Source organism: Nycticebus coucang, chromosome X, assembly GCF_027406575.1.
Source record: "Nycticebus coucang isolate mNycCou1 chromosome X, mNycCou1.pri, whole genome shotgun sequence".
Classification (NCBI taxonomy): domain Eukaryota; kingdom Metazoa; phylum Chordata; class Mammalia; order Primates; family Lorisidae; genus Nycticebus; species Nycticebus coucang.
Genome location: NC_069804.1, coordinates 180,376,400 through 180,399,714, shown reverse-complemented (window position 1 = coordinate 180,399,714; position 23,315 = coordinate 180,376,400). Strand labels below are relative to the sequence as shown.

The following is a 23,315-nucleotide window of genomic DNA, read 5'->3' as shown; positions in this document are numbered from 1 at the left end:
GCTTTCTCTCAGACCGTTAAACTCTCACATTGTTAATTCACCAGCTAAATTCCAACCGAGTTTGCAGAAGAACAGTGTCAAGCACTTGGGCCAAACCTGGCTTAGCCGACTGCTGTGACCGACCTGCCGGCCACTCTGGTGAGCGAGCTCTCAGTGGAAGAAAACAAATCTGGGCTTGCTGTGACCCTTGTCAAAGGTCCCCCTGCTGGCAGGTGGGCCTGGCATAGGCTACAGTCTGGGTCTTTTCTACACACACACGCCTCTCGCAACACAGCCAGATCCTTTGGCCTGAGGACCAAGTACAGAGATTGGGTTCAGGTTCACAGCGTTTAGATGGGGAAGAGCCTCGGAAATGGCCGAGGGCGGAGAGGTCCAGTATTACCAGAGAGCCACACTGCACAGCAGGCCCTGGGAGGCAGGGCGGGCAGCTGCCTCAGTGAGGCCTGTGCCAAGCCCAGAGCCCCTTCCCTGCTGGGGCGCCCCCAGTCTGAGCTCTCTCCAGGGGCACCACAGCGTCCTCTGCAGCTGTGGCCTCCTGATGGTGCTGGGGTTTGGCCATTACAGGGACAGGCCTCAGGGTAGCCATGTGCCAACCACCACCTCTTCTGGCCCAGGAGAACTTGGAACCAACCAGTCATGTTCCTGAATCCCCTGAGCCCTGCTCAGACATTATGCACAAAAGCAGGCTCTGCAGAGCACTCGGGAAGGACGTGCTCAGGGAGAAGGGTGCAGCCCTTCCTTGAGCCTTGTGACTCCGGGCTCTCCAGGCTGCCCCAGGCAGCTGCCATACTTGCTGGCCCAGGCTCAAAGCCCCGTACTCACCCTCCTTGTTCAACCTCAGTGACTCCGCCTTCCTGTTGAAGTGAGGGTGAGGCCCACGAGCGAGGCAGCAGCCAAGCAGGGTAAGGAGCAGAGCAAGGTACATAACTGGGGGACACGGGCAGCGGGCGAAGCTGAAGGAGTACCAGCCCTGGATGAGTGCGAGACGGCTGGCTCCGAGATGTTCAGTGGGTGCTCTTGTTGACAGGGACTCTACTAGCTGGAGAAAGAAGGGCTTCTGGTCAGCAAATCCAAGCTGGCCAGCTCGCCTTTTCAGCACTCTTGGCTCCTTAGTAGGGAGGCAGCGCACAGGGCTCTTCACAGGCATAGTGGGGAGGCCAGAAGTGGATTTTGTCTTACAGGTGGCACTTCGGCCTGTGAAAGCACAACACTGTCACATGGACCTTTCTCATGGGTCTTTCCCACAACATGTCCCCCATCTTGTTGTTGTTACGCGTAGGCAATGTGTGGGGCGTTTACAACACACCTTGATGGCCTTGGACCTTCACAGCTCAGGTGCAGTGTGTCCTGGGGGTGGGTGATGGCACATGGCTCCCCGCAGTGGCCACTGTGGTGAGCGAGTGTGGAGGCCTATGATCAGCCCGGGTGCTGGGCCCCTCTATCGGTTGCTGCCATCTTACCCTCGGGGGCTGTTTGGTTTCACACCACAGTGAGGAAGGCCAAGAGGACTCGGTGTGACATCACATATGGACTTCACTCAATGACAGGGGCCCTTGTTCTGGAGAGGTGCTATGGCCCAGCTGCTTGCCAGATGAGCACAGGGAGCAATGGAATCACCACACCAGGGAGCCTGGCCGAGCACAGAAGGGGACAGGGTGCCCCAGCACGGACCACAGGCTGCAGAGGGCGAGCAGAGCGCAGGGGGAGGATGGGACCTGCTGAGAAGGGCACATCACATCACCTCTGAGGACGAAGGCCTCAGAACCTACAACAAGCCCAGAGTAATCACAAGGAAAGCATCTGACAGATCCCCATGGAGGGCTGTTTTACAATGTACCTGGCCAGTGCTCAAAACTGTCAAGCTCATCAAAAACAAGGGACTTCTGAGGAACGTCACAGCCGCAAGCAGCCTAAGGAGACAACTGAATGGACTGTAGTATCCGGCATGGGGTCCTGCAACAGCAGAAGAGACACGAGGCGTTCCAACAGCACCCCAACGTTAGTTAACAATTTTCAACATTAGCTCACTCATTGCAACACTTGGAGCGCACTAACATCCGATATCAATACCAAGGACTGGCTGTGTGGTACTTGGGCGCGCTCTTACTCTCTCGGCCAACTTTGCAGCTTTTCTGCAGATCTAAAACTCAAAATGAAGTCTATGGAGATTTGTGAAAATTTAAAGCATGCAAGAAAAGTCAGAGGGCAGTAAATATTGTTAAAAAGGACAAAAATGGAAATGGAAATCAACACAAGCACACGCCAAAAAGCAGTGTGAGGCCACTGTGACTGACCTGTTGTCCTTGGGGCTTTCCTCCCCTCAGCCAGCAAGCCTGGCCTCTGTCCTGGCCACGCCTCTGGACTCCATCCCTCACTTCCAGCCCCGGAGTGTCACCCTCGTCCAGCACCAGAAATTGTTCTGCCTGGACTGTGGCAGGATGCCCTTCTGGGCCTGTCTGCATTCGGACCCCATGCAGTCTCCCGGGGACTTGCCAGAACCCAAGTGCCCTGGTGTCATTATCTGTGGCATGCACGTCAGTGAACTGTTGTCATCCACGGGGAAGAAGCATCCTACTGCCTCTTCGGGCTGGCCTTTAAAGCCACAGGACACCAGCCCCTGCCTGCTGCTTCTCCCGCCACATTTCCCACCCTCTCTGCCTCGGGCAGGTGTGGGTGCACACTTCTGGGTCTCTGTGCTTTGTGGGCTCAGTTCGAGATTCCTAGTTAACTCACGGTGCAGCCATTGTCAGTGGGCACCCACACTTTTTTCTTGCAGGTCACGGGCACAGGACGCTTCTTTGGGCTTACTATATGGCATTCCAGTGAATCATGGTGCTGGAGGATCGTCGGGGGGCCAGCTTGGAAAGGCACAGTCAGGTACACTGACCTTAGAGAGTCTCACCTAGACCACTGGGAGGCCACTTTCATTAATATGCATACATAATTGTGTCCTGGGGGACAAAAATCCTCTTCTGCCTGCTTTCTGGGAGTAAATGCAGACAGTAATTAGAAATACTAGAGGCACAAGAGAAGGTTGCAGCTGGCAACTGGGTAACTCTAGGCTATTTCAAATCTTGGAAACGATGGTGTGAGAAAGAATGGTTTCCATATGTCCAGGTGAAGGGCCCCTGAGATTCCAAGCTGTGGCAGGAAGATTTGCAGTGTCACTCCATCACTCGAACATCCTAGGATGTTCTCCATGCTAGGAACATGAACCTGGGAGGCCGAGAGCAGGCCCCGTGGGGGACCCTTTCCTCGGAATGCAGAGTGTCCACCCAGAGGACTCTCCCTTACATGGCTGTGCAGTGTGGGTTGGCTGCAGGGAGGGTGGGCCTGAAGGATGGGCCAGGGCCGACTCCCACAAACCAATGTATTGGTCCCTGCCTGGGATCAGCAGCCCTGACCATCTCCCCCCAGTAGGAGCTAGAGCAGGTTATACAATGTCTGCACAGTTCCAAGATGTCAGATGTACCATCATGATAACCGATTTTCAGGGGAAAAAGAAAACCTGCACAAAACACACACAGGTTCAGAAATATTAAAGTTAGGGGGGAGGTTATATCTCAGACACACAGTAACAAAAGCTGTTTCTAGACATGAGCAGTTTGTGCCTCCTCCAAGGAGAGGAACCAGAGTAGGAAGCAGCTTCTCACATTTCAAACAGAGCCTCTAGGTCCTAGAGTCTAGGACATAGTGCTAGGATGCACCAGGGAGTGAAAGGCAGCACCAAAAGGGCGTAGGAAGAGGGTTCCGGGCAGTCTGCTCAGCCAGACATGCATTCCCCAAACCCCTGCCAGAGGCTAGGAAAAGCAGTATGTAAAGCTTTATACAGAAGGCCCACATGGGCTGCCCACTGGGGTTCCCCACTTTGTTGCTAGAGGTTCTGTTCCCCCTTCCTCTTGTCTAGTTCTTTATCAATGAGCTCTGTCCTTTTTCTCACTTGAATAGGCCGTGGTTTCATTACTAGAACCCCAAGATTGAGGACTGGACACAGAGAAATTCCAGCTGCGTCAATAGTACTCTGCTCTCTGCGTCCTGCTTCTGCACAGAAGGGGCAGCTCAGTTCCCTCTCTTCACAGACAGGCAGTGTTTTTGCAGCTGGTATAGAGTTAAACCCCACCCAAATAGGGTGGACCCGCCTAAAGAATCAACACCCTACCCTCTCCCACCAGATATCCCACCCAAGAAATACGAATGGGTCAATCCCCGACCCTACCTCACCAGATGTCCCACCTGGGAAAGGTAAATGGGCCAACCTTTTACCTTTACACAGAGGCCCACCCTTACAACAGATGCCCAACCCAGGAGAGATAATGTCCCGACTCCCACCTTCCTGACCTTTAAAACCCCCATTCGCCATTACCCACAGGTGGATTTCTTCCTGGCTCGGTTGGAAATCTTATCCCACCAGTACGCAGGTGGATTAAAGCCCCCCCTTTTTTTCTATGAGACAGAGTCTCACTTTGTCACCCTCGGTAGAGTGCTGTGGCGTCACAGCTCACAGCAACCTCCAGCTCTTGGGCTTAGGTGATTCTCTTCCCTCAGCCTCCTGAGTAGGTCGGACTACAGGCACCTGCCACAACACCTGGCTATTTTTGTGTTGTTGTTGCAGTTTGGCCGGGGCGGGTTTGAACCTACCACCCTCGGTATATCGGGCCAGTGCCCTACTCACTGAGCCACAGGTGCCGCCTGGAATAAAGCCATTTTAATTTCACAAACCGGGCATCCATTTTCCTTTTGTCTTGTGCCTCAGAAGAATCTTTCATCTTTGGCTCCGTAACCTTTCAGCTGGCTCATCACGGAAATCTCAGCCCCTGTGTCTTTGTCCTGAGGACCCACAGCCAATGCCCTACAGTACATACACAGACTACAGTAGCCTTGGAGGAACCAGTAGATCATAGAGGAACTGTCTCCTGGGTCATGAGCCACCAAGGAAGGCTGCTTCGAGCTGAAAGAAGAGTGTGGCACAACAAAGGGTCCATAGGACCGTGAAGACCAGGGCATCAGCTCCCCACCACTTGGGGACCTTATGCTCCTTGTTGGGAGTCGGGCATTCGAATTCCTTTAACTCAGTTAACCTGGTTCCATTACTTGGCTGAGCTAGAAAGTTCAACGGAGGCACAATGGTAGCCAAAAGCAAAAGTGAATGGAAAATGAAAATAAAACCGGAGTGGCGCAGGCAGTGTGGATAGAAAGAAAAATAATGTACACAAGTTTCAGGGTAACAGAGTTTTTATTTAGGAAGAACAAAGTGAAAATTTAGAACACCTCCAAAGAGAGTTGGAAGTCAGGGAGTCACTGCACTGTCTCATTATGCCACGTGGCGTGTGAGTCCATGTCCGCCTCTCTCCAGGCTTCCTAGAATTTATTCATTAAGTTGGTGTACAGTCTCATTATTTCCTCCAGCACAATCCCATGAAAGCCCCTAACGACAAGAAACAGACCAGTCACACTCATGTCTGTGTAAGAGCGAAGAAGGTGCCATTTCTAAACGCAGTAGCCTGTGGTGGGATTAGCTTTGATTTCTTTTGCCTGTGAGATCTCTTTCTTGTTTGCTTTCATTTTCACTTTTCCCATTTATGCTTACAAAATCCCATGGTTTCCCCTTTGTTTTGCCTCATTTTGTAGTATCTTTTGTGGAACAATTTTTGCGACAACTACCTTTGGCTTACTTCTATCTCTCTGTAGAGTAGCCACTCCCGCTTCAGTTCAAAGGAAATGGACTGAGTAGGTATTAAAAAGATTCCACAGGCCACTGCGAAAACAACAACAGCAAAACTAGGTGGGCATTGTGGCAAGCGCCTGTAGTCCCAGCTACTTGGGAGGCTGAGGCAAGAGAATCACTTAAGCCCAAGAGTTGGAGGTTGCTGTGAGCTGTGACGCAACGGCACTCTATGGAGGGCAACAGAGTGAGACTGTGCCCAACAACAACAACAACAACTACAACAACAAAAGATATATCTATATCTATATATATATATATCCCTCTTTCCCAATTTAAATTCTGGCACCATGGAAGGACAATCTATACTAGAAGTACACTTCATCTCCCAATTAGTTCCCAATATTTAACATAAACTCCAAAACATTGCAAAAAAGCCTCAGACTCCACAAGTGGAATTCCAAATCCGACTTCAGTGGTCTTTGATAAGCAAATGAAGATAGACAGATGGGCCAAAGGAGGAGGGACCGGCAACTGGCCCCCAAAACAGAAAAAGACCTTTTCGAATAGTAGCCCATACTGTGATAAAACAATTCACAGACAGAAATAACTTAGAAACTCAGAACACACTCTCTCTGTTAACACCAAAGCCACTTTGTCTGCTCTCCCTAAATTTTCAGCCATTTTCTTCCTCTATCTCTAGCTCTATCTCTGGAGGAGAAAATAAAATGCACCCTCCTGTGCATTCCACAGCTGCTCTCCCTGCTAGAAGATCAAGTGTAGGGGCCCTACCCCACTGTTTGAATAAATTTTCAAGGTTAAGTTAAACACCTACCTCCTTTAACACTATAAGCTCTTTCTCAGACTTTAAAAAATTATCTTGACTCTGAAGAAAAATAGCCTTTAAATAAATCCTTGAATTGTAATAATGATGTTGCATAGTTTAAACAACAAATCAGGTTAAAATACGTATCTTTATTTTTTCTTGATAAAATCTAATTTACAAAATAGAAAAATGGTTAATGGAAAAATAACTTACACTAATAACTAAAACCTAGGTAACCTAAGATTAATAGTCTAAATAAAAATATATATTTGAAAGCCAGGAAATGTAAACGCTGTTTCTATCTATGTATCTACCGCTATGTTTATATATGTCATATGCCCATAATATTTCACTATCAGAATATGCCAAAAAGCTCTAATTGACTTTGAAAAGAAGAAATAAATGTTTAAATCAAATATTTTATCAGGAAAACGGAATAAAAAACTCAGATACCATTTTGTTCAGCTGACTCTAGTATTCTTTAATAAATAAAACTAAGTTTAAAGCAGTTATTAAAATTCAGATGTTCAGAAATTGTAAAACTGCCAGCTCTATAATGTTTCTGAATTTTGCTAGATTTAACTATAAGCTCATGTTCTTGATTTTGAGCCTCTGAATGCTAAGGTCAGACAGGTGGCCGTGGAAAAGCCTAAGAGCTTGTTCTCTTTGCCTAAACCAGCAGCTACAGGACAAAGTCTAACCCACATGGCTCTTTCTTCCCTACACCAACTTTTCCCTCTGGCTATTCTGAGAGAAACTAAACCCTCCAAAGTTTTTGCCTTAAACTTTGCACCTGGTAAATAAATCAAGGGCACAAATAAATTCTATCCCTTCTAGCCATCTTTAATACCAGGTGGCTATGTGAGAGGTAAAATAAATAAGAAATATTCCAAAAATAAAGCCTATATTAGTTTCAAAACACTTTTCAATAACTTAAAACCTTAAAAACCATAAACTGAGTCATTCGTAAAATGTAACACTTTAACAGTTTAGATTATTAAGAAACTAAGTCCTTTCTCTATCAAAAAATAAAAATTTTCTCTCAGTGCCTGTACCACAGTGGCTATGGCACCAGCCACATACACCAAAGCTGGCAGGTTCGAATCTGGCCTGGGCTGGCTAAACAATAATGACAACTGCAAAACTGCAATAAAAAGCAGCCAGGTGTTGTGGTGGGCACCTGTAGTCCCAGCTACTTGGGAGGCTGAGGCAAGAGAATTGCTTAAGCCCAAGAGTTTCAGGTTGCTGTGAGCTATGACACCACCACACTCTACTGAGGGCAACAAAGTTGAGACTGTCTCAAAAAAAAAAAAAAAAAAAAAACAAAGATAAATCATTACCATTAATTAGTATTAAGTGTTGAAATAAGATACCAAAAGAATTAACCTAAGGGGTCGGCGCCCGTAGCACAGTGGATATTGTGCCAGCCACATACACCAAGACTGGTGGTTTCAAACCCAGCCTGGGTCACAATGACAAATGCAAAAACAACAACAAAGAAATAGCTGGCCATTGTGGTTGGCACCTGCAGTCCCAGCTACTTGGGAGGGTGATGCAAGAGAATCACTTAAGCCCAAGAGTTTAAGGTTGCTGTGAGCTGTGACACCATAGCACTCTAACAAGGGCGACACGTTGAGACTCTGTCTGCAAAAAAAAACCCCAAACAAACAAACAAATAAAAAATAGAATTACCCTAAGATAGGCGTTGGCAAACTTTTAATCTAAAGAACCAGGTAGTAAATATAGGTTTTGTGGCCATATGTTCTCTACTGCAACTATTCAGCCCAGATATTGTGGTACAAAAGCAGTCACAGATAGTTAGCATGCCGTGTTCCAGTAAGACCTTGCGTTAAAAATAGGCAGCAGCCTTGATTTGGTTTGTAAACCCCTGGACCAGCCAAAATGGGATATTATGGAATGATAAAAGATACGATCCATAAACAGAGGTTTAGTAATATGTCACTATTGGCTAAACAACAGAAATTAAAAAGCAAAAATCTCTGGAAATTCAAGATCTTGGCAAAAAAAAATTCAATTTTAGCATTATACTATGTATGCTATGTCATACAAAAACGTGGAGAATATCATTGTAATCTGCCTGTTCAATAAACTTACTTTAGAAACTTACATCCACAAATGTAGAATACATATTTTTTCAGCATTCATGGAACATACACAAAAATCCACAAAGCCAAACTGACAAAGTAGATATTTTCAGGCAAAATTGCCAATCATAACAAAATAAATTCTGAAGTTACGCCATTAGGATGCTTTTTGCTGCAAGTTTATACAGTATCTAAATAAAAGGAACTTCAACAAGTTTATTTTTTTTTAACATAACAAGGCATCAAAGAGGCAATTCCAGAATTGACCCTGTAGCTCAGGGTCGTCAGGTTCCAGGTCAGCTTTGCTGAGGTCCTCTGTTTTCTCTTGGTTCTAAGATAGCTGCAGCAGCTCCAGGCATCAAGTTCTCATAAGAAAATGTTTAAAAACAGTGAGAGGGGATGGCGTCTCCACAATATATCTGTCTCTTCTGAGTGAGTAGAATATTTCCCAGTAGTCCCAGAAGATTCCCCTGCCCAACACTGGCCTATACTGGCCACTCTGAGCTGTACAGGAGGCTGGAAAATTCGCATCTGATGGCCTCAGATAAGGTAAGACACACTGCTGCCAGAAACAAGAGCGCTTGGTTATGCCTGCTAGGCCGGCAAGCATTTGTGACAGTCATGTGAAATAACCCCAAATAATTTAACATTGTACAAGTTAAGAAACACTTTCCTAAATTTAAATTATTCCTGGATCAGGAAGAAACAAAGACTGAGATTATTGAAAGATGATTATCATTTTCTATTCACTATTATCACCATTTTCTGATTTTGTTACTTTTTTTCACTGCCTGGGTGTTTGGTAGTGTATTATAGTTGAATCTTTCAGGTTTTCATGTAATGTGCTTGCATTTAAAAGCTGTAAAAATTCCTCTAGGTGAAACTTTGGCTACATCTCCCATCGCTTTGGCTGTAGGCCACACCTCATGTCTCTTGAGTGTAAACCTCTGGATTCATTCTTTCCATTACCATTCATGGGGATCACATGATTTATTTGCTTGTTAATCAAATCATAATTTGACTTTTGTTTTAATTTCTAAGAGAACTAATACATTGACTCTTGTTAAAATTATTACACTGTGGTTAGAAAGTCATCCTGGAATGTGTTGGGGAACAAAATTTTCCCAGCCTTTTCCTGCTTCTTTGATAATCGTGATCTGAACAATTTTCATCCATAAAAATTTTTCTTTGATACATATTTTCAGACTTAGAATAAAATATAACATCTAAATGAAGGCTTTCTCACCTACATTACAGGTCTTCCTCCAAGTGGTTAAGAGTTGTGATTAGCCTAAGCTAATGAGCTTTCTCCATTACTTCCGCTCATGTGGTTGCTTTCCAGCATAAAATCTCTGATGGTTAACAAGGGTTAAGTGCTGATTTATTATATTCACATGTGTTTCTCTAGTGTGCATTCTCTGATGTTGAACAGTAGTTGATTTGTGACTTAGGGTCCTCGCACGCTCCTTATATCCATAGGGCTTTTCCTCAGTATGAAGTACTTGATGTTGAATCAGTTGTGAGTAATGACTGAAAGCCTTCCCACATTCCTTTCATTCATGTGGTTTTTCATCAGTATGAACTCCATAATGTACAGTAAGATGTGAGACCCGTTTGCAGGCCCTCCCACACCTACCTTACACTGGTAGGGTTTCTCTGCAGTGTGGATTCTCTGATGTTGCTTAAGTCGTGAGCTCATTCTAAAGGCCTTTCCGCATATCTTGCAGTCATAGGGTTTCTCACCCATATGAATCCTCTGATGTCAAATAAGAGTATGCGTAACTCTTAGTCATTTATTTTTACTTAACTGTGAATGATGGAGGATTACAATTACACAATGCATTTCAACTGTATCTGTAATGTTTTATTTCTTTTTTCTTTTTGTGTTTTTGACACAGAGTCTCACTGTTGCCCTGGGTAGAGTGCCATGGTGTCACAACTCACAGCAACCTCCAAGTCTTGGGCTTAAGTGATTCTCTTGCTTCAGCCTCCCAAGTAGCTGGGACCACAGGCGCCCGCCACAATGCCTGACTATTTTTTGTTTGTAGTTGTCATTGTTGTTTGGCAGGCCCGGGCTGGATTTGAACCCACCAGCTCTGGCGTATGTGACTGGCGCTTTAGCTGCCGAGCTACGGGTGCCTGCCACAACGCCTGGTTACTCTTTTGTTGCAATTTGGCTGGGGCTGGGTTTGAACCCTCTACCTTTGGTATATGAGGCTGATGCCCTACCCACTGAGCCACAGGCGCTGCCTGGTTTGTTTTTTTTTTTTTTTTTTTGGAGACAGTTTCATTATGTCACCCTCGGTAGAGTGCCCTGGCATCACAGCTCACAGCAATTTCAAACTCTTGATCTTAAGCGATTCTCTTGCCTCAGCCTCCCAAGTAGCTGGGACTACAGGTGCTGGCCACAATGCCCGGCTATTTTTGCTGTCGTTGCAGTTGTCATTGTTGTTTTAGCTGGCCAGGGTTGGGTTTGAACCCGCCAGTCCTGGTGTATGTGGCCAGCACCCTAAACACTGACCTATGGGCACTGAGCCATACGAATGATTCTTGAATCCTTAGTGTTAAGAGGAAGGAGCCAGAAATGGCAAAACTACAGAAACAGTAAAAACATTTATTGTTGCTAGGGGTCGTGGTAGGAAGAAGGATTTTTATTTTATTTTTTCAGGAAGTAGGTTTTGATAGAATAAGCAAGGATAAGCACAGGGGATTTCTTAGGGTGGTGAAACAACACTGCACGATACCATAGAGATCAAGTTCATTGCGTCAAGGTAGATTACACATTCACATTGTCAAAATGCTGGATGATACTATGCATTTGTCAAAGCACATAGAACTTTGAGGCAGAAAGAGTGAACCTTAATTATGCAATTTTTTAAAAACTAGGAGGTCAAGCAATGCCAGAGTGGAATATAGGATATGAGAAAACATAATAAAACCGTGTTAGAAGTGTATGTATAGAACAACCTCTATGATGAGTATCTGGGACTATGGTGCCATAGGGGTGGGGTGCCTACAATTCTGTAAGCAATACAGATGTACATCACCATGGAGCAGAAGCTCCTTAAGGTAGCAAATTAGTGTTGGAGAGCTAAATAAGAGTTCGTGTCCACCTCAATATATATACAGGTGGTTGCACACATAAGCATCTGTGGTTATGTGTGCACACAGATTAAGAGACACATATATTTCCTCATTCTGTCAGCTCCTTAAGGTAACAAATTAGTGTTGGAGACCTAAGTAAGAGTTCGTGTCCACCTCAATATATATACAGGTGGTTGCACACATAAGCATCTGTGGTTACGTGTGCACACAGATTAAGAGACACATATATTTCCTCGTTGTGTCAGCTGAGACAGGTGGAGAAACAAATCTCCAGTAACAATAAGCATGCTTAGCACCCACATCTACGTTTCTGGTATGATTCTCCTATTACGGAATCAGAAATCCATGGAAAAGTGGTTTATTCTGTGACAGGAACAGGAAATATACAAATGAGCCTGCACCATCTTCCCGGAAAGGTATGTGAAAGGGACTTAAAAGCCAGCTGAAGAGTTTCCAGTGCCCAAATATGGAACGATTGGAGCAAGAAAATACAGTAGTATTGGACTATAACCAAAACATAAAATAAATTACTGTGAGTTCATGCTAAGATAAATCAATGGTTACACAAATACATGAATGGGTGAGAATAGAGAAATCTCCCATTGAACAGAATTCCAAATCATTTGTGTAGATACAGCCAGCTCAAAAGGAGGTGGAACATGACACCCCACACCGCAAATGGGGGTGCCCCTACGACTTCCTTCTACAAAGCACAATATGAAAGGGGAAAGCACCTTCTTAGAGAGGGGGACCCTGACAAACCCTACCTCAGCCAGGCGATCAAAGTGAACATCAACGGGGTGACAAACCATGACAGTAGGCTGTGCCCTCCATGGGTTGTGGTGAGAAGGGAATGGCAGGTCCCCTCTCTGGTCTTCCTGCCCCAACCTATCAGCCAAGTCTGACTGTAAGAAAACTCGGATAAATCTCAAATGAGGTTATTCAACAAACTGCCTGCCCAGTATTCCTCAACACTTTCCAAGTCATCGAAAACAAAGAAAGTCTGAAAACTGTCACAGCCAAGAAGATCCTAATGTGATGTGATGACTCTATCTTAGGTGAGATATGGGATACTAAAAGGATATTGGGGAAGAGTAGTGGCTTGATAGTTGTGCCAAAAGTATCACATAAATGTATGATGTTAATGACAGCACAAACCGGGTATGATGTATACAGAAAAACTCTGAACTGTCTCGGCAACATTTCTCTAAATCCAAAGTTATCCTAAAACAGAAAGTTTGCTTTAAAAAGACACTATTCAAAACTGAGAAAAAAGTCACACCTTGGGAAAAAAGTACTTGTAATTCCAAGACTGATCAAGGACTCGTAGTCTGAATAACTAAAGGAATTTTTAATAATCAGTAATAGGAAAATAAACAATCCAAGAAAAATATGCAAATGACTCGAAGACACTTCACCAATGAGGATATACAGATCACAACAAAAGCATATGAAAAGATGCTCACTGTGATGGTGCAATAAAACATGCAAGTGCTAACAGCAAGAAGATTCCACCACACATGTATTTTGAACGGCTCAAATTCAAATACTTGAAAATACCAAGTGCTGGAGGGAATGTGTCATTCTCATTCATTGCTAGTAGGGAAGAAAAATGTTACGGACTCTCTGAAAGGCCGTTTCTTGGCCATTTCTTCCATAGGTAAACATAGACTTTCCATTAGACTCTGCAATCCTACAGCTAGGCCTTACCTAAGTAAAGTGAAAATGTATGATCACACATGCAAAAAATGTACAAATCTATAGCAGCTTATTCACAACCCCCAAGACTTCTTTCAACAAATGAATGGAGAAACCATGGTACATCCAAAACTGAAAACGTGCTCAAAGCTCAAGCCACCCTCCAAATTCCAAAACAAGCAGTTCTAGAGGTCGGGTCTACCAAGTGGTTGCGGAAAAGTAATCACCATCTTAATTCTTGCAGAGCGCACAATTGAGCAATTGTTCAACTTATTCTCCCAGGCTAGCTACCTTGGATTCAGAAAAACATATGAAGATCCCCTAACCCCCATAAAAACATATTTGAGCCAAGTTCACTCATATGGCAGCAATTATTCAAAACAGAAAACTGCGTATTCAACCCAGAAGTGAATTCAATGAACAAACAGACTGTATCCATGGAATAAAAACGTTGCTGAACGTTAGAAAAAAATCAATTTTAATTCTCTACATACAAAATAGAGTAGGAAAAACATTTCATCATTTCATGGGTACAGAAAACGTCTCTGAAAGAAATTCAATGTGAGTTCAATTAAAAACTTTTAGCAAACTAGGATTAAAAGAAACACCCATTTCCTAAAATTGGCATCCAACATACTTAAATGTGCAATGTTGAAGCATTCTCATTCACGTCAGGGAAAAGTCACTGGCATATGCTCACCCCACTACCAGCCACAGCTGAAGTGGAATCCAGAGCCAGAGCTATGGATGTCAAGATGAAAAACAGGTATGGAGATTAAAAAGAAATAGAGAATGTTTATTGAGAATAAGAAAATTCAAAGACATAGACACCTGGAATATTCCAACAGATAAGAGACTTCAGAAAACAGAGTATGGAAGATCACGACAGCAAAATCATGAGCCTTGCCTCACAAAAGCACCTTAGAACATAAAATAGAAAATAGACGATTCACAACAGCCGTAAAACCTAAAATGTAACAAGCAGTAAACAAAATTTAACAAAACATACAAGATCGTTAGGCAAGCAATCGTACAAGTTTACCAATAGAGTCAGAGGAAAAGAATCCCAAATACACGTGCCACTATGCCACATTCTTTGATGAGGCCCAGAATGTTACAGATATCGATTCTACTTACGTTGCTTACAGAATGAGCACCTTCCCTATATGGTGAAGTGACAATCCAGCTCAAGCTGCTGTGTTCTACTCCCAAAATCAATCCTGGAAAACTTTGGAAAGGAAAAAGAAAACATTTTTAAAATCAAGTGCCAAAATCTAATTCACAAAACAGGGGTGGTGGTGGCTGGGGGCAGCCCGGTGGGCCGCAAAGGCTGTGTTGAACTGGTGCTTGTGTTTGGGGTGTGCGGAGCAGCAGGGAATTTGTGTAGGTCTGTAGCCTGCACAGATGGCAGAGGACATGAAGTCTAGGGGGAGAGTTTTAAACTTCTGCCCCCATTTATTGCATAATCTCAGGGAGATTCTCACATTACAGAGCTGGGTAGCCCCGGGGTAGTACAGGACAGCAGGAAAACTGGGTTGCTTGAGACACTGTGGCTCCAGGGTCCCGCAAATAAGCACCTGAAAGTGCCCCAGTGGGTAAGAACTGGCCTTCCCAAACTCATCATTTTAGTGGAATATGAAGAGTGAACTAGAAATAAAACAAGTACAAGAGAGAATCACACTTTGTAAAAGTAGATATTCTTTAGTAAAATAACTGCATTATCATCTACATATGCACACGTATAATATACTGTATGTACAGATACACACACATATAATTATGCAAATAAGTGAACAAGTGCACTTCCATGTGCATGTTTACGTATGAAAACAGGAGTATGCATATACTCTACATATACAGAACATACCTAATCTACACACGCACGTGGTGGAGATGAACGAGGATTAAAATATGAAGATCACCAAACATGACTGAAATGTTAGATAACTTCAGAAAGCAGGATTCACCAAATCCTCTGCTGCTGTTCAGCCTTTTTTTTATTCTGAAGAGACGGTCTCGGCAGTGTGCCAGGGCGTCACACAGCTCACAGCAACCTCCAACTCCTGGAGACCAGCTGAGACTACAGGCGCTCACCACAATGCCCAGCTATTGTTTTGTTGCAGTTTGGCCGGGGCCGGGGTTCGAACAGGCCACTCTCGGTACATGGGACCAGCGCCCTGCCCACTGAGCCACAGGGGCCACCCTTTCTTTGTTTGAGACAGAGTTTCACTTTGTTGCCCTCGGTAGAGTGCTCTGGCAGCACAGCTCACAGCAACCTCAAACTCTTGGGCTTGAGCCATTCTCTTGCCTCAGCCTCCCAAGTGTCTGGGACTACAGGCGCCCACCACAACGCCCGGCTATTTTGTTGTTGTTGTTGTCGCAGTTGTCATTGTTTAGCTGGCCCGAGCCGGGTTCGAACCTGCCAGCCTCGGTGCGTGTGGCGTACGTAACCACTGTGCTATGGGTGCCGAGCCCTGCTCAGCCTTTCTGGTGTAGAAAGCAAATCTTGTAGGACAAAAAGGCTTCAAAGTCTGTGTGCGACTGGGAAAGAGCCCGTGGGAAGGTGGCTTGCCCCACAGGCCGCTACAATCCCAGGCACTGCAGTACCGACCAGGCACCCAGCCTGGGACCCGCAGCCATTCTCCGCAAGGATTGCAGGGGAGCAAATGCTCAGGGGTGGCAGGGACAGGGCACCTAGTGCCGGGCACTTAGTCCAAGAGCCTAGAGCCATAGTGAGGGCCTTCGGGAGCCAGGACTGAGGGTCCACACGGCCCACAGACAGGGCCCTCGGGGTGCAATTCAACCACTGCTGGCGGCCCTGGGACACCTGACATGTGGGCCCCCTGACCACTGCCCTGCCCTTATGGCCACCTTGGGGGACTGTGGGAGGCTGAGCCCCGTGAGACCCAGGGGCACTCAGGTCCGCAGAGAGTGGGGCCCAGGTGGCCTGATGGGGGAGGGGGGCACAATCGATCCTTATCCCAGCCTCCTCCGGGTGCCGGGAACTGGAAGTGACATCAACTGACTTCCGGGTGGGGGGCTGACAGAAGCGAGGGCCTTGCTCGGAGGTCCGGGCTTCACATCGGCGGAAAGACAGGCTCTCGCTCTGTCAGGGGTGAAGGTGAGATGCAGAGGGAGGACTGAGGAGGCCCCCACTCCAGGTACAGGGACCTCCGTAATCCAGTTCTCACCCTGCTGTGGGCCCCCCGAGACCCACGTGTGAGGCTGGGCCCCTCCCCCACCTTCCTCAGGGCGCTGTGGGAGTCACAGCCTGGTGGGACGAGACGGGTGGCCGCTCGGGCCCGAAGGGAGGAGCTAGAGGCCCCCACTACATCCCCAGAGTGGCTCACAGTCCCTCCTTGTCCCTGACCCCGCGTCCCCAACCCCCATCCTGTTGCACCCCTTCGGTCGGTCCTCGGAAGCCCCACAGGTGGGAGGCCGCGGCGGGATGTGACGTCTACTGAGGTCCACGTGGCGGCCTGAGAGAAGCGAGGGCCTGGTTCTGAGTTCCGGGTTGGAGATCCACAGAGGGGAGAGGACCTGGCTCTGTCGGGAGTGAAAGTGAGACGCAGAGAGAGGACTGAGGGGGGCCCCACACAGGTAGAGGGACCCCAATAATCCAGCTCTCCCCTGCTGTGGGCCTGAGCTACCTGTGTGAGGCTGAGACCCTCCCGTGAGCTTTTCCTCAGGGGACTTTGGGAGTCAGAGCCTGGTGAAACTTGGGGCAAACTCTGAGCCTAGGAGCGTGGGGCGGGGGGGTGGTCATTGCTCTGCCACTTTATGATAGGTGGCCCCATAGAAAATTTTGATCCCAGCTGTTAGCTCTGGGAAGCTCCGGGTGGCGGCGAGGGTGGGGGGGCTGGGGCTGGGTGTTATGTCCACTGACTTCCGCTCAGGGGGCTAACAGAGGCAAGGGCCTTGTTCTGAGGTCCAGATGTGTGATTGGCTTAAAGCAGAAGGCCCAGCTCTGTCAGGAGTGAAAGTGAGAAGCTGAGGGAGGACGGAGGAGGCCCCACCCCCAGGTAGAGGGGCCCGGATAATCCAGCTCCACTCCTTCTGGGAGCCCTGGGGAGTATGGGGGCCCGGATGTGAAGTCCACTGACTTCCGCGGGGGCGGGTGGCGGGGTGTCTTACAGAGGCAAGGGGCTCGGTCCAAGGTCCAGACGTCAGGTCAGAGGGGAGAGGGCCCGGCTCTGGTGGGAGGAAGTTGTGACACTGAAGGAGGACTGAAGGCCCCATACAATCACCCCTGTCCCTGCTGTGACCCTGGGAGGCCACAGAAGAAATTTCACAAGGAGGCGCATCCCGAGTTCAGCTGGGGAATCTGAGGGGTGAAGCCGCAGGTCAGCAGGGGACTGTGGGCCCAGGGCCTGCCAGGGGTCAAGGGGACACGAGGGAGGACAACACACTCTAGAACACAGGGGACCTTGGCACTGAGAGGCCCTGGGCAGGGTGGCTAGATGTGATGCCTCTGTGCTTCTGCCTTCAGAGTGTGGGAGGAGATGGCCTTGGTCCAAGAGAGTCATGGAGCCAACAGAGGGGGGAGTCCCGGGTTGGGCAGGAATCACAGGGGGAACGTTGGTGAGGACTGAAGGCACAAGGTGCTGTCACCTCCCCCAGAAGAAGGGCCGGCTGAGAGCCGGTCCTCTACTGTTCTCAGACCTGGGAGGCCCTGGCAGGGTTGCATATGGCGTGGCTCCTTTCTGGCACGAAGTTGGGGGCGCAGTACTCAGGGAGATGAGCACTTTGGTCCCTGAGTGAGGACAACTAGCAGAGGAAAGAGTCCCAGGATCTGTCAGGCCCAAGCTGTGCCCCTAGGGAGGACTGAAAGTGCCCTCAGCTGACAACACAACCAGAGGCCCCACAGAAATCAGCCCCCGCCCTGATAACAGCCCTGGACAGCCTGGGCAGGGTCAGGCTGAGATTCCCTCTCTTATATCTGGTTCCGTGGTCCTAGGAAGGCAAAGCCTTGGTCTGAGGGGGCTGCACCCAGCTGAGCAGAGAGAGGATCCCAGGCCCTGCCAGGACTCAAGGTGAGGACTAAGGGGACCTCATTCACCTAACACGCAGGACCCAGCTGTGCTGTCCCCCTCATGTCAGTTGGGGAAATACGCAGAGAGTGGTGGGTGAATGGCCTCCCCTCACTTCTTCTGGTGACTCGGGAAGACAGGGCCTTGTTTTAGGGAGGTGGCCTCGGGTCAACAGATGGAGGCTCCTGCAGGCATCCAGGTGAGGACCAAGCAGGATCCACAGGATCCCACTAAATCTTTCTGTCCTCTCTAGGATGCCCCCGGCCAGCTGTGGCCAGATGTGCGGCCCACCCATGACCTTCTGCTCCATCTCAGGGATGTGAGCCCTTGCTCTGAGAGTTTCTCAGGCCAGCAGAGGGGTGGGGTGTAGGGTCCACAGGAGAAAGGTGAGGGTCCTGCGTGAGCATGGAGGGGACCATCCACCCCAGGACAGGGGAGACCCGGTAGAGACTGGCCCATCTGCCTATTTTCAGACCCGGAGCCTCGTGCTCTGCCAGCCTGCTGCTCCTTGAGGCAACATCTCCTTCCTCCTTCAGGTGTTCAGGGGACCGGCTAAGCAGGACAGGAACCCTGGGAGGCCACCCGAGCACCAACTTTAGGAGAAAGCCTGTAGGTTGGACTTCGTTAAAGCCCTAAGGTGTGATTCTTACTGAGGCCACTGACATGCTGACTCTCTCCCCAGGCCAAGCTCCTGCCTGCTGTCCCTAAGCAGAGTCATCATGCCTCGCCACCGCCACCACCATCCCAGGAATCATCGCCGCAGACGTGAACATCGGGCCCAAGGAGAGGTGCAGGCCCCAGAGGATGCACAGGGTCCCAGTGCTCAGGAGGAGGAAGCGGCTGCCTCCTCCTCTGCTGTGGTCCCGGGCACCCTGGAGGAGGTGCCAGCTGGTGCCACAGCGAGTCCTCCCCAGAGTCCTGAAAGAGCCTCCTCCTCCCACACTGGCCTGGCCCCCACTCTTGAGCGCCAGTCCAGTGACGGCTCCAGCAGCCAGGGAGCAGAGGGGCCAAGCACCTTGCTGGAGCTGGCAAACCACGAATCCTTGCTGCAAGATGCCATAGAAGATAAGATATCTGATTTGATTCATCTCCTGCTGTTCAAGTATCGAATGAAGGAGCCCATCACCAAAGAAGAAATGCTGAATAGTGTCATCCAAGATTACAGAGATCATTTCTCTGAGATCTTCAGGGAAGCCTCCGATTGCTTGCAGCTGATCTTTGGCGTTGACGTGAAGGAAGTGGAGCCTGCCAGCCACTGCTACGTCCTCGTCACCTCCGTGGGCCTCACCTACCACGAGGAGCTGAATGATGAGTACAGCCTGCCCAAGGTTGGCCTCCTGATAATGATCCTGGGTTTGATCTTCATGGAAAACAACTGCGCCCCAGAGGAGGTCATCTGGGATGCTCTGCGTGTGATTGGGGTGGAGCCTGAGAGGGAGCATTACATCTATGAGGAGCCCCGGAAGCTCATCACCCACAACTGGGTGCAGGAAGGTTACCTAGTATACCAGCAGGTGCCCCAGAGTGATCCTGTGCGCTATGAGTTCCTGTGGGGTCCGAGGGCCCTTGCTGAAACCACCAAGATGAAAGTCTTGGAGTATGTGGCTAAGATCAATGGGACCAATTGCAGGTCCTTCCCACGCCTGTATGAAGAGGCTCTGAGAGATGAGGAAGTGGGAGAGGGTGCAGGAGTTGCTGCCGGGGGTGAAGGGTGGGCCAGGGCCAGTGAGTAACAAGGGCCCCTTCCACTAGCTTCTCTGACCAATCAGAAATGAGGTTTTTTTTTTTGTTTTTGTTTTTTTTCCCCCTGTGTTTGAGGAGAGTAGTGGCCAGGGGCCTGAGTATATTGGGGAAACCACCAGTCTATAACTTTTTTGTGCTCTGTTATATTGGGGTGATTGAGAAATTGATCTGTTTTCCTTTTGAAACATTTCAAATTTTATTCTAAGTTGGAGAATGATGTTGATCTCTTTTGTAATATTGCTTATCAAAAGTAAGACTTTGCTATTTTATAAAACAAATTGGGAAGGCTTTCATTTTGTTTAGTTATCTGGAACGAAATTGGAATTTTATCCAAATAAGAATTTTCTTAGAAACATGAAAGAACTTTGCATTCAAATATATGTAGTTATGAAATAAATAAAGTTTAAAGATGGTTATTGCTTGGCATCTTATCCCTTTTTACCTTCTTTTCAATAAAATTCCTATATACTTGTCCATGTGGAGTGAACTTGCTTGGCTTACCTGAGAGTGTAGGAGGAATTTAAGGTCCATAAATAAGGCCCACTGCTCACTGGCACATTTGTTCCGCAAATATTCATCGAGCATCTGCTCTTTGGAAGGCCCTGGGTTAATGGAGACACCAGGAATAGCCAGGCCCACCCTCAGCCATAGGATTATGGAGTCTAGGGGCTGCAGTCGCATACTGAGGCTGGTGAGCTGTCCCCTATGTCCTAAAGGACAAGTAAGGGAAAGGCTGAGGGTGTGGGGCTTCTGGTGAGAGCAATGGGGAGCGAATGCCCCAAGCCAGGGTGGTTTGGGGACTTTGGAAAACCGCAGTTCCTTCTGTGGGTATTGGTTGTAAGGAATCTGGGTGGTGGCAGGTCCAGGCTCTCAGGGTGGCTCGTGACCTAAGTCTGAGAGCAAAGCGGGGAATAGAAAACTGCCCTGAGCAGTCCCATGTCCATGGTGGCTAAAGCAGAGGAATGTCCACCTGGGGCAGGTGTGGACGTCCTGCAGTCTCGTCCCAATTAAGAACCAAGTGATTGATTCCCATCTGCAGGGATTTCCTGAGTGATAAAGATTTCTTATAAATAAGCCTGAGAACCAATGCCCGGAAGTCAGATGACCCCAATAGAGAAACGTTTCAATTAGGTTACCTTTGTGTACTTTGGACACCTCTAAGCAAGGGTTAGAGGTTTGATGGGGTGAGCACATTGCAAGAACTGTGTGATTCATGCCCGTCTTCGGCAGGGATTTCCTGAGAGATAGGGGACAATCGTCCATACAGTGAGGCCCGAAGCCACAGGACAGGTACTCATCTGCCCGGTGGGAGAACCAGAGCCAACGTTTTAGTTAGGTTATTTCAAGTGTAAGTTGGCCGGTTATATACAAAGGACTGCATTCTGGGTGGTGACGAGGAAAGAAAACAGCAGTTTGGCTGGACAAGCAGCTAGGAGGGAAGGAGGGGGTTGGTCCTTGACTCAAATTCCAGGAGCTTTGAACTGTATCCAGTTGGGGAGGACTCACTCTGCACATCCAAATTTGGAGGTACATCCTCTAAGAGGGAATACTCAGTGAATTTTACTAATTAATGTCCTTTCTGGGCAGACTGATAATTCGATGTCCTATTGAGCTGCATATTCTGTGACACACCCTGGAGAACAACAATGACATGCCAGAGTGGTGGGGTCGGGGACCGAATGATATTAGAAGTAACAGGCATCTGCCATGTATCACAGATCCAGCACACACCGGGCGCTGGGCCAGGGGCCTTGCATACACTGTGCACATCCCAGCGGCCCTACTGGACAGGGCTTATCGATCTCATGTCACAGGTGATCTGGATCCACAGACCATTCATTAAGGAAATCCCTCGCCAAGTTCTCATAAATATGGACAGGAGATTGTAACTGGAGGTCCACAGGGTATGTCTATCTCCTAGAACTAAAATCTGTTTGTTTCCACACTAATAACAAATTACAAGTTTATCTTTACAGGCACATAACGGACAAGACAGGATCAGACATTCTTTCACCTACCCAGGGACAGCTACATAATTGATGCTAATACGTGCCAGATCACTGCTTGTGACAACAGAGAGGGTTCTTGACCCTGTGCAAGAAAAATTTCATGCAGGGTCACACTGTCCAAGAAGAAATTTATTAAGGACAGAGTGTAGAAAGTGTAGTATACTCTCCAAGATGGTAGAGAGCTGACTTCTCCAATTAGGAACAGTGTCACCCCAGGGTAAAGGTCTGTTCTTTTATATTAAATCTTAATGCTGTGCTAAACTAGGGGAAGAATATTTATGGATTTTCTGGGAAAAGGGTGGAGAGTTCCTAGAACTGGGAATTCTCCCACTTCTTGACCTTATAACGAAACTTCCGGGATGGTCCATTGCAGTCGTAAACTGTCGTGGTGCTGGTGGGTGCGATTTTTACTATGTTAATGAGGGTAGTTCATTTAGGGACACTGTCACCTCAACTGTGTTCATGTCCCAAGTCAACGAATGTCTCCCCTTTTTCCTTAGATGAAGATGATATGGCTAAAGAGGGTCCCCGTCGGGTGCGTTTGTCTTAGCTAAGCATGTTCACATCCTTGTGACTTTCTTCTTCCCTCGGCCTTCTCCTTCTGACCCCTGCCCTCAGAGCCTGCAGGGTGTCTGACTCCTGCCTCAATGCTTCCTTCCCTTCCTTTTCCCTTCTAACATTCTCGTTCCCTTAAGTAAAATGTAGAGTTCATGGGCCTCAAAAGAATGTAACCATTTTGCCTCACAAACACCCCCCAACCCTCACCGTTTTCTTTTCTTTCTCTTTGTATGCCTGTAAATGCCAAAGTTCCCCAAATCCCCTTCAGAAAAACACCCACAGATCTGTCCATGCTTCATGTTTTTCCCAGGTGCATCCTCAACTGTGGCTTAATAAATGTTCATTTGGTCTCTTATTTGGGTCAATAATGTACAGTTGTATGGGTTGCAGCCCATGTATAGACTCATGGATGCAGCACACAATCATGACACAAACAGCACCATCACCTGCCCCCAACAAAAACCCTACATGTTCTATTCGTCCTTTGTACTTATACCCCCTCTCCACATGTAACCCAGGCAACCACTCATCTGTTCTTCACCATTTCCGTTTTCTCTTTTCAAGGATGTCATAGGGATA

At 47.6% G+C, this 23,315-nt stretch overlaps 1 protein-coding gene across 1 annotated transcript in view; it reads left to right on the top strand.

Annotated features, from left to right (window-relative positions):
* The window catches only part of LOC128577102 (melanoma-associated antigen 8-like), a 58,932-nt gene extending 38,773 nt beyond the window's left edge, over positions 1 to 20,159 (top strand). The window contains exons 2-3 of the mRNA XM_053579119.1: positions 18,354 to 18,429; positions 19,109 to 20,159. Of these exons, the coding sequence (XP_053435094.1) occupies positions 19,146 to 20,159 (1,014 nt within the window). The 5' untranslated portion in view covers positions 18,354 to 18,429; positions 19,109 to 19,145. The remainder of the gene's footprint in view (positions 1 to 18,353; positions 18,430 to 19,108) is intronic.
* The last annotated feature ends 3,156 nt before the right edge of the window (positions 20,160 to 23,315 follow it).